The 14,648-nt window shown below is 40.2% G+C and overlaps 1 protein-coding gene across 1 annotated transcript in view; it reads right to left on the bottom strand.

Annotated features, from left to right (window-relative positions):
• The window catches only part of MAL2 (mal, T cell differentiation protein 2), a 43,165-nt gene extending 31,731 nt beyond the window's left edge, over positions 1-11,434 (bottom strand). The window contains exons 1-3 of the mRNA XM_077778921.1: positions 11,330-11,434; positions 10,573-10,637; positions 10,095-10,181 (exon numbers count right to left, since the gene is read on the bottom strand). Coding sequence (XP_077635047.1) covers positions 10,095-10,181; positions 10,573-10,637; positions 11,330-11,434 — 257 coding nt within the window. The remainder of the gene's footprint in view (positions 1-10,094; positions 10,182-10,572; positions 10,638-11,329) is intronic.
• Between the last annotated feature and the right edge of the window lie 3,214 nt (positions 11,435-14,648).

The raw sequence follows: 14,648 nt of genomic DNA, 5'->3' as shown, positions 1-14,648 counted from the left end.
CCAACCATCCCTACTATCTCTTACTTTACAGGGAGGTTTAGACCATCTAACCAGTAATACTTGTTTCATTGAAAACAGGGCCGTCAATACAGTTATCCAGACAAACATCTGGGTGTTTCCCCGGAGCTCCTCTTATGCCGCATATTTAATCAGTTATAAGGTCTGGTAGTTCTACCATCTTATTTTCGAAGAGACATCACATTTCTCCATCCCTACTGTTCTCCTACTGCCTCAGGAGAGGATGTTATCCCTTATCACACTGAGTACTCTGTCTTGTTCCTTCCCTTATGTTCTCCACACTGATATCACAATGATTTCTAATCACAAAATTGATTGCAGTCACTCCTCTACTTAAAACTCCTCTAGGGAAGCGTGGGTGGCTCAGCCAAAGTGTCCGGCTTTGGCTCAGGTCAGGATCTCATGCTTTGTGAGTTCAAGCCACGTGCTGGGCTCTGTGCTGACAGCTCAGAGCCTGGAGCCTCCTTCAGATTCTGTGTCTCCCCCTCTCTCTGCCCCTCCCCTGCTCATGCTCTGTCTCTCTCTGTCTCTCAATAATAAATAAAAATGTTAAAAAAAATTAAAAAACAAAACTCCTCTAGGAGTCCCTACTGTTCTCAGGATCAATTCCAAACATCCCAGAGTGTATTCAGGGTATCTGTGGGGCTGTAGCTTCTGATGAGCTCTCTGACCTCCCCAGTCCTATTAATCCATCTGCAGTTCCAAAACTTCTCCTGCCTCCAGACCTTTACACATTCTCCTCCCTCTAATGGAACAGCCTTCCTTCTCACCACTCTTATACCCCGTATCTATGCTGTGGATAATTTCTTTGGGTTATAAGGGCAATTCTTTATAGCAGCATTTCTCTGGCTATTGAATATGATGTAGGGCCCCTGCCCACCCACTGTGCTTCCATAACCTGATATGCAGAACACTTACTTCGCTAAATTGAAATCATATTTTCACTTGTCTCATATCCCTTAGGTAATGTTATATGGCAGGATTTTAAGTTGAAAAGATCAGTGGAGGCATCAAAAGATATCAGATACCAGTGTGAGCTGTGAATCAGACCACCAGAAGTTTTAAGAACCCGTTAGGTAATCTATAAAACATTCACTTTTATCAAGAACATGGAAAGCTCAGATGTGAGGATTTGGAACGAGGGTGATTTGGGGGAGACCTGTGCTAACAATCACGCTTCTCTCTCCTCCATCCCCTGGCCCACACTGCAGAAAGTAGCTGAGATTTGTTCACATTATATAATAGGAGCTCGCATAATATCCATTGGCCACACGAATCCTGCATCTAAATTTCTATGCTTTATCGCTATTACTCTCCTCATTTCTTCCTGTCTCAGAAGAAGTGGGATTTTTTTTTTCCCTTTCCAAAATTAAGACCCATCCCAGCTTTTCATTATTTCTCCTTTGTACTTCCTTTAGGAAATTCATTCATTAATTTTTCCTTCTCTCTCTTCAATTTCAAATTCTACTTTACAGTCAATCTTTCCCCCTCTATGAGCACATACAAAGTCCTCTTATTATCAAAAACAGCACCACGTGACTTCTGCCCAAAATAGGATAACCAAGACTGGATTTATCTTTCTGGTTGAGACAAATTCCAGAAAAAAAAAATATGTAAAACACTGGTTTTCATACACTGCACATCAGACAATGCAGGGTAGTGATCCCTTAGGAATAAGAAAAAAGTCATGTGAACCCTATTATTTTCTCACCAAGGAGCAAGTTTCCAGAGTATGGGGGAGGAAGAGCTTTGTGGAGGCCAGCTGTCTTTGTGAGTTGAGATGGTGAAGCGGCGTTTGCGGGTCCAAAGGAGCTAGAGTTCACAGAATACTATAGGAGAGAGCTGCATTCAGAGAAAGCTTGGGAGGTCGGCAAAGGGTCCTCCTTAAAGCTTCAGATAAATGCTGATCAGCACATGAAGGTGAGTAACTTATCTGAGGCCAAGGAAGAAGCATGCCAGAGGAGCAGAGGAATAATCTCCAGAGTTCATACATAGCCAGGAACAGTTTTTGTTTCCAGGAACTAGAGTGAAAAATTTACTAATTAATGGAGCACTGGATAGAGCACTCAGAAAAGTATTGCCTTGGTACTGGGACAAAGTCAGCCTTAGATGAATGGCTGCTCTGGTCCTGCCTCACAAAGCTTTTTAAACAGCCTCAAAATGCTCACATTGTTTCTAGATAACTCAGCAGAATCACAGAACAATCCTCAGTAATATTAAGATCTACAAAAACATGTAGCACCCTAGAAGATAAGATTCACAATGTCTGGCTTCCAGTTAAAAACGACAAGGCATGCAAAGCAGAAAATACAAAACATAGTGAGGATAATACCAACCACCATAAACAAATCCAGAAATGGTACCGGTGATAATTTTAGTAGAAAGAATATTAAGATCGTTAGTATAAATGAATGCCATATGTTCAAAAACTAAGGATTGAGTATATCATGTAGAAACAAATATAAAATATATAAAAAGGACCTAAATTGAACTTCTAGATATGGAAATTACAATGTCCAAGATGAAAAAATACTCTGTGGAGGATTAACAGATTAGACACTGCAGGTGAAAAGATTTGTTAACATGAAGACATAGAAATAGAAACAGGAACTAACATGAAACACACAGAGGGAGGAAATACTGAACAGATGAAAGTATTAATAAACAGTGGGAGAACCTCATTTTAATAGTTTTGTAATTAGTATCTCAAAAGGAAGAAAGATATAGAAAAATTTTGATGATATAATGGCTGACAGATTTCCAAAAGTTATCCATTTATATCCACAGATCTAATAAGTTCAATGAACTCCAAGGATTGGACACATGAAGAAATATATACCAAGCTACATCATAATAAAATTTCTTAAAAGCAATGATAAAGAGAAAACTCTTCAAAGTAACAAAAAAAAGATACATGACATAGAGAGATACAAAAATAAGAGTGGCAACAGACTTGTTGGAAACAATGTAAGCAAGAAGGGAGTAAAACCACATGTTTAAGTTACTCAAGAAAAAAACCCGCTACCAACCTACAATTTTATATACAGCAAAAATGTCTTTCAAAAATGAAAGTAAAATATGCGCTTTAAAATTTTTTTAATTTATTTCCTAAGGCTTTTTTGTTTTAGAGCAGTTTTTGGCTTATAACAAAATTGAGAGAAGTATGAAGATTTCCTATGTATACTCTGTTCCCATGCATGCATAGCCTCCCACATTTTCAACATCACTCACCAGAATGGTACATTTTATACAAAGAGTGAACCTACATTGGCACATCTTAGTCACCCAGCCCATACTTTACGTTATGGCTCATTCTTATTGAACTATACACTGCTTTAAAAAGGCCTACTTTAACTATAAAGACACAAACATATTAAAAGTAGAAGGATGTAAACAGGTATACCATGATAAGAGTAATCACAATAAAGCCTGGGGGGCTATATTAACATCAGACCAAATAAGTTTCAGTCACAACGAAGTTATCAGGGATAGAGAGGGTGACATCATAATGATAAAAAGTATCATTTAATCAGGAGAACTTAAAACTCCTAAATGTTTATGCAACTTATAACAGAGTTTTAAAAATAAGTGATGCATAAACAGTAGAATATATGGAGAAAAAGAGAAATCCATAATTAGAATCAAAGATCTCACCACCCCTCACTCAAAACTTGACAAAAGAACATCAATGGCAACATGGAAGACTTGAGCAGCATTAGGAGAACAACTCCCTATGTTCCCTCTGGTGCCTCAGAGGCAGACCCTGAGATATGGATTCATGTACAAGTGATTCAGTGAAGAAGTGCTCTCACAGGAGCCTGGAGGAGGAGGAGCGTAAGATAGGGGAGGGGGGAGGCAGGCAAGGGTGTGATCTCAAGCATAAGTCAGCCTGATCCTGCAGAACAAGTGGAGTGTAAGTTGCATCTCAGTGTTGCACAATTCAAGGCAAGGCTTTCACACTTCTTTACTTGATTGGCATTGGAAAAGGCTAAGGACAGAAGAGAAGAGGGGCACCTGGGTGGCTCAGTCGGTTGAGCGTCCGACTTCAGCTCAGCTCATGATCTCATGGTTCGTGGGTTTGAGCCCCGCGTCGGGCTCTGTGCTGACAGCTCAGAGCCTGGAGCCTGCTTCAGATTCTGTGTCTCCCTCTCTCCCTGACCCTCCCCTGCTCATGCTGTCTCTATCTCTTTCTCAAAAATAAATAAAACGTTTAAAAAAAAAAGGGCAGAAGAGAAGAGCACATAAACTCCAGACTCTTCTAGCAATCTGCATATGCAGGGAGTGCACCTCTAGTAACTCCCAGTTGTTTTCCAAAGTGGGCCACAGGGGCTGATGCTTGAAACCACACCAAAGTGGCGAGAAAGGTACACAGAAATGATATAAAGGGAGTTGAAGGGACCTAGTGTGGTAGAGCCCTCCCTAAGGAAAGAAAAAACAAAAAAGAACATCTCAAGGCAACCTTGCTATTCACCTATGTGACAACATCCCTCAAGACCTTGTAACATGAGACCACTTCATCAGACTGCATGTTTGTGTGTTACCATATATGGGAGACGAAGAAGTAAACAATATATTTAAAAAACCATGCCACGTGGCGTTCAGGGCTCAGTTCTTTGGGTATGAACCCAACTGAGTGGCGCCGGCAGGAGTAAAGTTGCTTCCTGGCGAGAAAAGCCTCGGTGTCATGACTCTGTGAGAGAATCCTGCTGCACTAGGAGAGCACTGGCGTCATCTGCTTCAGTTCCTCGTCCGGACCTCTAACGCTGATTTCTCTCTCGAACTCCAGACCTCTACGTCCCGTTGCCTGTTGGAATGCGCCTGTACTTTAAGCTCAAAATATCCTACAGGAAACTTTCTCTTTCTCTCTAAAACTTCACCTTTCCCTATGATTTCTCCCTTCTGTTCTTGGTATTACCATTTCCCCCAGTTATCCATGCTTTATTTTCATTTTTATAAAACTTGGCTTTTTTAAAGAAACTTCCCATATCCAGCCAGGTTCCAAATCTTTGTAATCTCACCTCTTTGATGGCTCATAATCTGTCTCATTCATTTGTGTCTACTATTTCGAACAGTGTCCTATTACCTCTCCTTGAATTATACCAACTGCTTCTAAAACCTGTTTTGTTTTGTTTTTGTTTTTGTTTTTGTTTTTTGGTCTACTCTTTCTTCTCTGTGTTAAATTTTACCTTTTTATGTAAAAAACTTTTTTAACATTTATTTATTATTGAGAAACAAAGAGAGAGACAGAGGATGAGCAGGGGAGGGTCGGAGAGAGAGGGAGACACAGAATCCGAAGCAGGCTCTAGGCTCTGAGCTGTCAGCACAGAGCCCGATGCGGGGCTCAGACTTACAAACTGTGAGATCACGACCTGAGCTGAAGTCTGACGCTTAACCAGCTGAGCCACCCAGGTGCCCTTCCGTGTTAAATTTTAAATAATTCTGTAATTTTAACTTTTTCATAGTGCAGACTAGACATGCCATTTTCTTCCCTAATAGCTTTTCCTCTCCATAATAGCTGTTAATAGGTCGCCTGTTACATTCTAAATAAATAGAGAATTGCCCATAATTCTATGCATTTTGGCCTCCGTGCCTTTGTTCATCCTTGCCTTTGTTCATCCCTCCAAGTGTTCAGACTTCATTGAATGATCCGTCTTCCAAATTTCGAATATCAGAATTTGATCTACACTTCAAGATCCTGCATGAAAGCTACCTCTTTCGTAATGTCTTCAGTTCTTCTCCTTTTGACCTTTCTGTCTTTCCCACACTTTTCATGTTCTGTCTTACATAATGGTAATTCATTAGTTCATATGTATATGCACATCCACTAGTGCATATGTGTGTGTGTGGCTGTATGCACACATACACATTTAATTCATTATAAACAGATCCTCTGTATTGAGGATAATATTTGTGACTTTCCTTTGTTGAACCTGATTATGCCCAACCCTCTCTATCATTTAGGCATAGTGCTTTGCAGATATTAATTCACTCTTTTCATGCAGCAGATTGATTTTGTGTCTACTATGTGACAAACCTGTGCTAGGCAGCAGTGGCTCATATAATAGACAGAGAAAAAGTCTTCAAGCTTATAGTTCAATGGAAGAAGCAGACATCACTGAAATATGTATTCATTTTAAATCATAAAGTTAAAAGGGCAATAGTGTTTTTTTCAGGGTGCTAAGTTGCAAGCAACAGAAACTGAGCCTGACTGCTTTAAACACAAACACAATTTATTGAAAAGACATGTCTTAGTTTGTAGATTTGGCAGGAGTGCTGGGAAACCAAGCTGAGAAAATGGATAAGGGTGTATGCATAGCCAGGTCACACCCAAAATTAAGCAATGGAACTAGTCAAGTTGGGACACTACCAATTCCATTGATCACCAGGATCCATGACTTGTACTCCTTACATTGCCAGAACGGGGTCAAGGCTTCTACCATTGACACCAAGGCTGTTGATGTTTCTGTGATCTCTCAAAACTGGGTGTCAGCAAAGCCACTGTCACCATACTGGGGATAAATCCTCTTCTGTCCATGCTTCTTTGAGTCACTAGCGTCTCATTGGAGCCTGGAAGCAGGTGCATCTAATTTGCCCATGCATCTGCATTCCAGCTACAAGGAAGGCTGCAACAAGGATCCACTTTTAGCTCTCCATCATGGGAGGTGGGCTCTATCCTCCACTATGACTTATATTTTGGTAAATTGACCAAATAAGGCATTGGTCCACCTGCAGCATAGCCAAAAATACTTTGACAAATGTTTTCTTTCTATATGGAATGTATGTGAACGAGTAACAGGGTCTTCACCTAATGTGGAAAGTTGGGGAAAATTTTGAAGAGTGAGCTACTTAAGCAGAGACCCAAAGGATTAATAAAAACTAGCCTGACAGAAGGGTGGAGGAGGAACAAAGGAGAGAACATACGTGAAAACCGGTATTTAAGAAGGAACTTGCTTTAAAGAACTGAGTGAAGTCCATGTACTTGGAAATGAAGCCAGGGAGTTGGGTGAAGGTTTGGTTCAGCAGAGCCTTCTAAGTGGAGCCTAAGACTATGAACTTTATCCTAAGAACCCTATAAGGACAATGCAAAGTTAGAGGGGAGTGAACTTATAAAACACAAGCTTTACAGAGATAACTTGGGGCTCCAGATAAAAAAAAATAAATTGGCACTCAAATATTAAAACCCATCCAACAGTGAAGGGAAAAGCAGTGCAGTGAGGGTTTGCTTATCTTGAACAAATCATTTAACTTCCCTGAGCCTCATTTCTCACCCATTAAATGGGTTTATTTTCCTATATTTACCTACCTATGGGATACTGTAAAGTGAAATGAAATAGAAGATGTAATTTTTTATTGTAAAATGTTCTCAGATATGATGGTGTGATAAATATTTAGTGAGTGCTCAATTATCTTGCTAAGCATGGTAGAAGGTATGCAAGTTTATGAAACTTATGGGGAAATATTCTAATTTCACATTTCACAGAATGTCATTTATTCTCATGAGTCCTTGGTCATTATGTTTTTAACTACACTTCTATAGGGAGGCAGGATTATTTGTAGATTGACACCTATCTGGAGAGCATTTATTGCAGTGCCTAACACATAGTAAGCACCTAATGAATGTTTAACATCATTAGTAATAATACATGAATCAAGAAATTATTCCTGAAATATATTTTGTTCTTTATTTTGGTAATTATTTAAATTTATCCAATAGAAAATGACTTTTAACCCATAAAATAGAAAAATGGGTTGATATTTGCAAAGGCAAGAGAGGGCAGGTGTCACAATTACTTTTATAGGGAAAAAAAACCAAACACATTTCAGCTGACCAATGTTACTTTGAGCCCCTCGTTACACCAGAAGAGAGGGAAAAAAATCTTTCCCCAGAGAATTTGTACTATTAATTATTCTTCAAACCTTAGACATAATCAGATCTGACCTTACTAGAAGATAATCGAAGGATAGATATAGCCTAGTAAGGTAATTTTCTCTAATTATCTCCCATATGAAGGCATAGATTTTTTTAAAAAATCATAGCAGAAATCAGTGGCTTGTGATTTTTTTTAACAATGTTTTATTTATTTCTAGGAGAGAGAGAGAGAGACAGCGTGAGCAGGGGAGGGTCAGAGAGAGAGGGAGTCACAGACTGAAACAGGCTCCAGGCTCTGAGCTGGCAGTCAGCACAGAGCCCGACACGGGGCTCGAACCCATGAACCCCCAGATCATGACCTCAGCGAAAGTCGGACGCTTAACCGACTAAGCCACCCAGGCGCCCCAGTGGCTTGTGATTTTTTAAGGAGACAAACAGATGCCCACGAAAATACATTTTTTGAAGTGAGGAAAATAACTTACAGAAAAGTTAGGTAAAGTAAATACTTGCCCTGAGTTACAATACCTATTACGCCCTACCCATGGCAACCATCAGGAATAAATCATAGCATTCTTGTCCTCAGAGCTGTTTGGCATTTCGGGAAAAAAAGAAATGTTTTATCCTTGTTCTAGGTGTTCAAAACTGTCCTTCTTGTAGGAGGATGAGATGTTCTAGAAGACTGGAGGATGGGAAGCAGAAGACCTTCCTGCTTTAATACAAAAAATCCTTGAACTTTCCATCTAATAAAGACTATTAATCTGTGTTGATGAGCTCATCTGTTACATTCTGAGAATCTCGTGGAGGATCCAGACAGGGTCACCTTTTTGCAGCCCTGGGTTGAAACCCCCTTTCCGCTCTCCTCCACTTGCTATGTTGTTCCCTGTCCATTGAGCCCCCACTGGTCACGTGGCTCAAAGAGTGTGTGAAGTCATGCTTTACGTGTCCTTGCTAAGTCCCACTGCAAATTGGAGCTGGACGCTTTGGTTAATGTTTTGATTCTGCGAATGGATTTTAACAGTATCCTGAATGAAACTTGCTATAGTTTGCATTTTTCTACGAATGTATATTAAAATATATTTTCTCCAAATTCATATAAAAATATATTTAAATGATTTTCCTAAGACTTTCTTTTTTTTTTTTTTATTTCCAACTGGGCATTGCCATAAGAAATCAGGGAGTGTTACATGAAAAGAGGCTAGGATAGCTAGAATGATTACTTTAGACTACAGTAAATATGTTTGTTTACCCTCCTTGTGTAAAGCTTCCTTGAAGCCTTTATATATACCCTCTTTAGCTGTATTTGGGGTTTCCAAACGGGTTTACAGTCAGTATAATCATTAGGAAGCAGACTTCTTTTTAATTAAACATATTTCATTATGATAATTAGTCTGCTGTGTACTCATTAAATGGAATTATCTATCATTTTCTTCTAAACATTGAATTTGTTTCACAGCCTTATACTGTCTCACGGATCTCCCACGCAGAGTACTTATTAACTTTCCTTATTCAAATGCATCCTTGCTTGAATATTAATGAGCTCAGCCTTCTCTTTCTTTTTTCTTTTTTTTTTTTTTGAGTCACCAATATTATTCAAAAAAGTTTTCCCCATTCCTTTTGGTTTGTAGGATGATTTAGCTCTGGGATCTTACAGAAACTGGTTTTTCAATTGTTGAAATGATATCAAGATACCAAATGTATACAGTTAAGAATATATGCATGTGTATGTATATTTTCCATTATACACAGGTGGCAATTTATTAGCCACTAGCGAAAACAGCTGAAAAATCAATTTCTATAAAATCCTAGAATTAAATTCTATATACAAGCTGAGTGTCCCTATCTAATCGGTTACATACTTTATGTAATGTATATATATGATATCTGCTACTTATAATGCATGCTATGTATGTCACATAGTATGACATGTATGATATATACCATCTATATGTACTGTAATGGCAACTAATACCTGTCTCTCTATATCTTCTTTTAGCAATCTATTATGATAGTTAACTAGCTATTAAGTCAAAAAATTTGTATGGGTTCAAATCTTCCAATACACAACAGGAGTATGACTCTGGGAAAGTAATTTTCCCTCTTTGTGCCACAGGTATTTTTTGTTTGTTTGTTTGTTGTTTGTTTTTTCCTTGTGAAGTAAGGATAATAATAGCACCTCCCTGCTAAAGTCAGAATGAGTGCAAGTTACTGTTCAGTCGGGGAGTAGAAACTTTGCGAGGGCACGGAATAGACGATGCATGGTAGGACTTCCAGCTTCCGCAACAGTGGGAAGAATCTAGAGAAATAAAGGTCTGAAAAGACTGGGGGAAAGTCGCCCACCGTCAGCCCTGGCGTGGGAAGTGAGTAGGAGTTTCTTAGAAGCTACACACATCCGGCTGCCGCAGAAGTTCCAGCTAGTACCAAACCCCACACTGTGCAGCAAATCCACCACGTCTTAGAACGGCACCTACTCATCAGACACATTCATAAAGCGATCACTCTTGCATGTTGCTGTTATTTTACTGTTGTCATTGGTTTGACAGTTTTGCCAAATGGATGCTTGGACTAAGAGGGTCATGGGTTTTGATGACCAGTTGTACGTAAGAGATAGGAGACGTACCAGGGGACTCAACTTGGAAAAAAAAAAAAAAAAAGAGTTTCTTTACTGAAACAAAAGGCGACTTTACCTTCTGGGTATCAAAGCGAGCTCTCTGGGGGCTGTAAAGAGTTTCTCCCAGCCAGAGGCCGAGGCCTGCAGGGCAAGCCAGTGAATGGTGTGATAACAGTGGACTCTTGTGCAGGGGCCGATACCTTTGGTCTGTTGTGGTGGTGGCAGTTGTAATGATTGCTGGATACTTGAACATCAGTTTGTGCCTTTTGATCCTTTCAATGTAGACAGAAGTATTGACGAATGGGCTGCAAAGAGGTTATACAGCACTGTTTAAAAAACAATGTTTTTATGTTTACTTAATTTTGAGAGAGAGACAGAGTGCAAGTGGGAGAGGGGCAGAGAGAGAGAGAGAGAGAGAGAGAGAGAGAGAATCCAAAGCCGGGTCCAGGCTCTGAGCTGTCCGCACAGTGCCCGCAGGGGCTTGAACTCACAGACTGTGAGATCTGACCTGAGTCAAAGTCGAGTGTTTAACCAACCGCGCCACCCCTGCCCTGCTATACAGCACAGTTTTAGGTACATCGCCCTAGGTATGGTGATCCTAGGCAGCTGTGGAAGAGATCTGACCTAACGATCTGTTCTCAGAGCCCAGCTGTGCACCTTACTGCCCAGACCCTGCAGGGACTGCTCAGTGTCTATTGTCGCTTCTCATGGTAACAGGACGTAATTTTGTTTTGGGGAACTGTTTCTCCTACTGGTGCCAAAGCTCTTTTTTTTTCCCCCTCTTCTTCCAGTAACTTTGTGAGATCGTGATGGGTTGTCCCTTATTTGCTTACATGTCGCTGATTACAGTATGCCTGATGTAAGTGGGACAGGACTTTTACAGCAAGAGATTTATTTGTCCAGATCACATTTATCTTTCTTGGAGAATGATGTCCCATTTCGATTGTCCTTATCAATGACAGAAGCCCAGCATTTTTATTTGTTATTCTAAAATGTCTGTCGTCTTCTCTTCTTTGGGCTGGTATTCTCTGATTTTCTTCATGATGCATATTTGCTCGACTACATGAAATGTGTGTTCGTTTCCCCTTTATGCTGTACCTTTACAAATGCTGTCTGTGGACATATCAGACTTCCGAACTTATCAAACTTTGTATTTTGTATTAGATCCTTCTTTCTCTTGGACACCTTAGATGCCTATATTTCCCTCTAAAGCAGAGATCACACTGGCTCATCATCAACCTCAACTGGCCCATGGATGTGTTTGTCATGAAATCTCTAAACTTAAAAAAAAATAAATTTCCAATGTTTAAAAATCGTGAGATTTATAAGGGAAGGGAAGCAAAAATAATATAAAAACAGGGAGGGGGACAAAAACATGAGACTCTTAAATATGGAGAGCAAACCTATGGTTGCTGGAGGGGTGTGGGAGGGGGAAGGGCTAAATAGGTGAGGGCCATTAAGGAAATCTACTCCTGAAATCATTGTTGCACTGTATGCTAATTAACTTGGATGTCAATTAAAAAATAAATTAAATTTAAAAAATAATTTAAAAATAAAATAAAAATCGTGAGATTTTTTTAAATTCATAAATGCATGGTTTATTACAAAAAATCGTGAGATTTTATTTACAAGTTCAGATTCAGCTCCTCTTTAAAAAAAAAAAACAAAAAAATCTCCTGAACTGAGAACACTGGGAACACCGAACACTTCATGCCTGTGAGGAAGGGGCTCGGTGTAAGTAGTGCCCGCTCCCTTCCTTCGTATAGTCAGTATGGTCATGGGCTCTTCTGCCATCATAGGCCCCATGCCATTTTATGATGCATATTTCTTTAAAGAAAGGCAATGTCACTTCATGATTTGGAGCATGCTCAGACTGCTCGGCTGCAAACCCCAGCTCTACCAGTTTCTTAACTATGGATTCTTGGTGAGTTCCTTTACCTTCATGTGCCTTGGTGTTCTTCCTGTCAAGTAGAATTAAGAATACCTACTTCATGGGGCTATTGTGTTATTTAATTTTTAAAAATGTTTTTATATATCTGAGAGCGAGAGAGACAGAGAACAAGTGGGGAGAGACAGACAGAGGGAGACACAGAATCTGCAGCAGGCTCCAGGCTCTGAGCTGTCAGCACAGACCTGATGTGGGGCTCGAACCCATGAACCGTAAAATCATGACCTGAGCTGAAGTCGGACACTTAACCCACTGAGCCACCCAGGCGCCCCTCATGGGGCTGTTGTGAAGATTTAGTGTGTTTATGAACAGAAAGCGTTCAGACTGATGCCTGCACATTACACGCACTCAGTGAACATTAGGTCTTGTTATTAACTGCTTGGACCCTGTAGACAGTTGAGCTTGCAGCTGCCTCTACTCTAATCTCTAAATCTGGCTTGAACATCCCCCAAAGGTTCTGTGTCTTCAAAACTATCAAGTTTCCTTGTGGGAGTTGTCACCTTCTTGTCAGTGGGACAATGTCATTGAGGAGGATGATTTCCCCCTTCACACACATGCACACACCACCACCACCCATAACAGGTGGATAGTACTAGAAAGCTGTGGATGTTCAGAGACCTCTGAGCAATGTCTCCTCAGCCAAACAGCCCAGCTGCTGCCCCCCAGACTCTGAGGCAGATGTTCGATCTTCATTCCTTCCTCCTCCTCGATGGGTGGATGAGTGGTGCTCTCCTATGCATGGTTAATCCCCTTCTTCAGACTCCATCTCTTGTCACACCTGGCTCGGTCAACTCTCCCTACCCCGCTCTTCTGTATCTTTCTTTCTCCTTCACCTCCTATTACCGCATTCCCTTTCATACAAACTCCTCTAAATAACACTGTGTCTTCTTTCCTTTACAGCTAGACTTTTTAAGAGAATGGTCTACCCGCATTGTTTTCACATTACCACCGCCCCCTCCCTTTTTTTTAACAACACACAATATAACATGGCTTCTGCCTCCCCAACTCAGATTGGAATTGTTCAAGCAAAGGTCACCAGTGACCTCCTAGGCGTGAAATATAATGCTAACTTATATGTATACACACACATATACGTATATAAAATAATTATCTGTCTTTTTTTTAAGTTTATTTATTTATTTTTGAGAAAGAATCAGAGTGCTAGTGGGAGAGGGGCAGAGAGAGAGGCAGACACAGAATCCAAAGCAGGCTCCAGGCTCTGAGCTGTCAGTGAGGAGCCTGATGTGGGTCTTGAACCCAGAAACTGTGAGATCATGATCTGAGCCAAAGTTGGACACTCAACTGACTGAGCCACCCAGGGGCCCCTATATTTTTTAATATAATAGCTTTATTAAGATATAATTTGTATATCATTCAATGCAATGGTTTTTATTTTGTTCAAAGAATTATCCAACTATGACCTCAATGACATTTAGACTATTTTTATCACCCAAAAAGAAATTCCATACCAATTAGCAATCTTCCCCATTTTCCCTCAAGTCGGCCTACCCAGCCCTAGATAATCACAAATGTAGGTTATGTCTCTATACATTTGCCTCTTTGGGACATGCCATATGAATGGAATCATACAATATGGTGTTTGTAACTATTTTTGTTTATTTAGTATAATATTTTCTTTTTTTATTATTATAGTTTATTGTCAAGTTGGTTTCCATATAACACCCAGTGCTCATCCCATTAAGTGCCCTCCTCCATGCACATCACCTCCCTTCCCCTCTCCCCTAACCCCCTCAACCCTCAGTTTGTTCTCAGTATTAAAGAGTCTCTTATGGTTTGCCTCCCTCCTCTCCTTAACTATTTTCTCCCCTTCCCCTCCTCTATGGTCCTCTGTTAAGTTTCTCCTGTTCCCCATATAAGTGAAAGCATACGGTATCTGTCTTTCTCTGCCTTATTTCACTTAGCATAACACCCTCGAGTTCCATCCATGTTGCTGCAAATGGCCAGATTTCATTCTTTCTCATTGCCATGTAGTATTCCATTGTATAATTGTATACATAAATAACATCTTCTTGATCCATTCATCACCTGATGGACATTTAGGCTCTTTCCATGTTTTGGCTATTGTTGAGAGGGCTGCTATGAACACTGGGGTCCATGTGCCCCTATGCATCAGCCCTCCTGTATCCCTTGGGTAAATTCCTAGCAGTTTAGCATAATAGTTTTAAGGTTCGATCATGTGGTAG

Source organism: Crocuta crocuta, unplaced genomic scaffold (assembly GCF_008692635.1).
Source record: "Crocuta crocuta isolate KB4526 unplaced genomic scaffold, BGI_CrCroc_1.0 scaffold448, whole genome shotgun sequence".
Taxonomy (NCBI): Eukaryota; Metazoa; Chordata; class Mammalia; order Carnivora; family Hyaenidae; genus Crocuta; species Crocuta crocuta.
The sequence above is the reverse complement of the archived record's forward strand: the minus strand, read 5'-3'. Positions and strand labels throughout refer to the sequence as shown.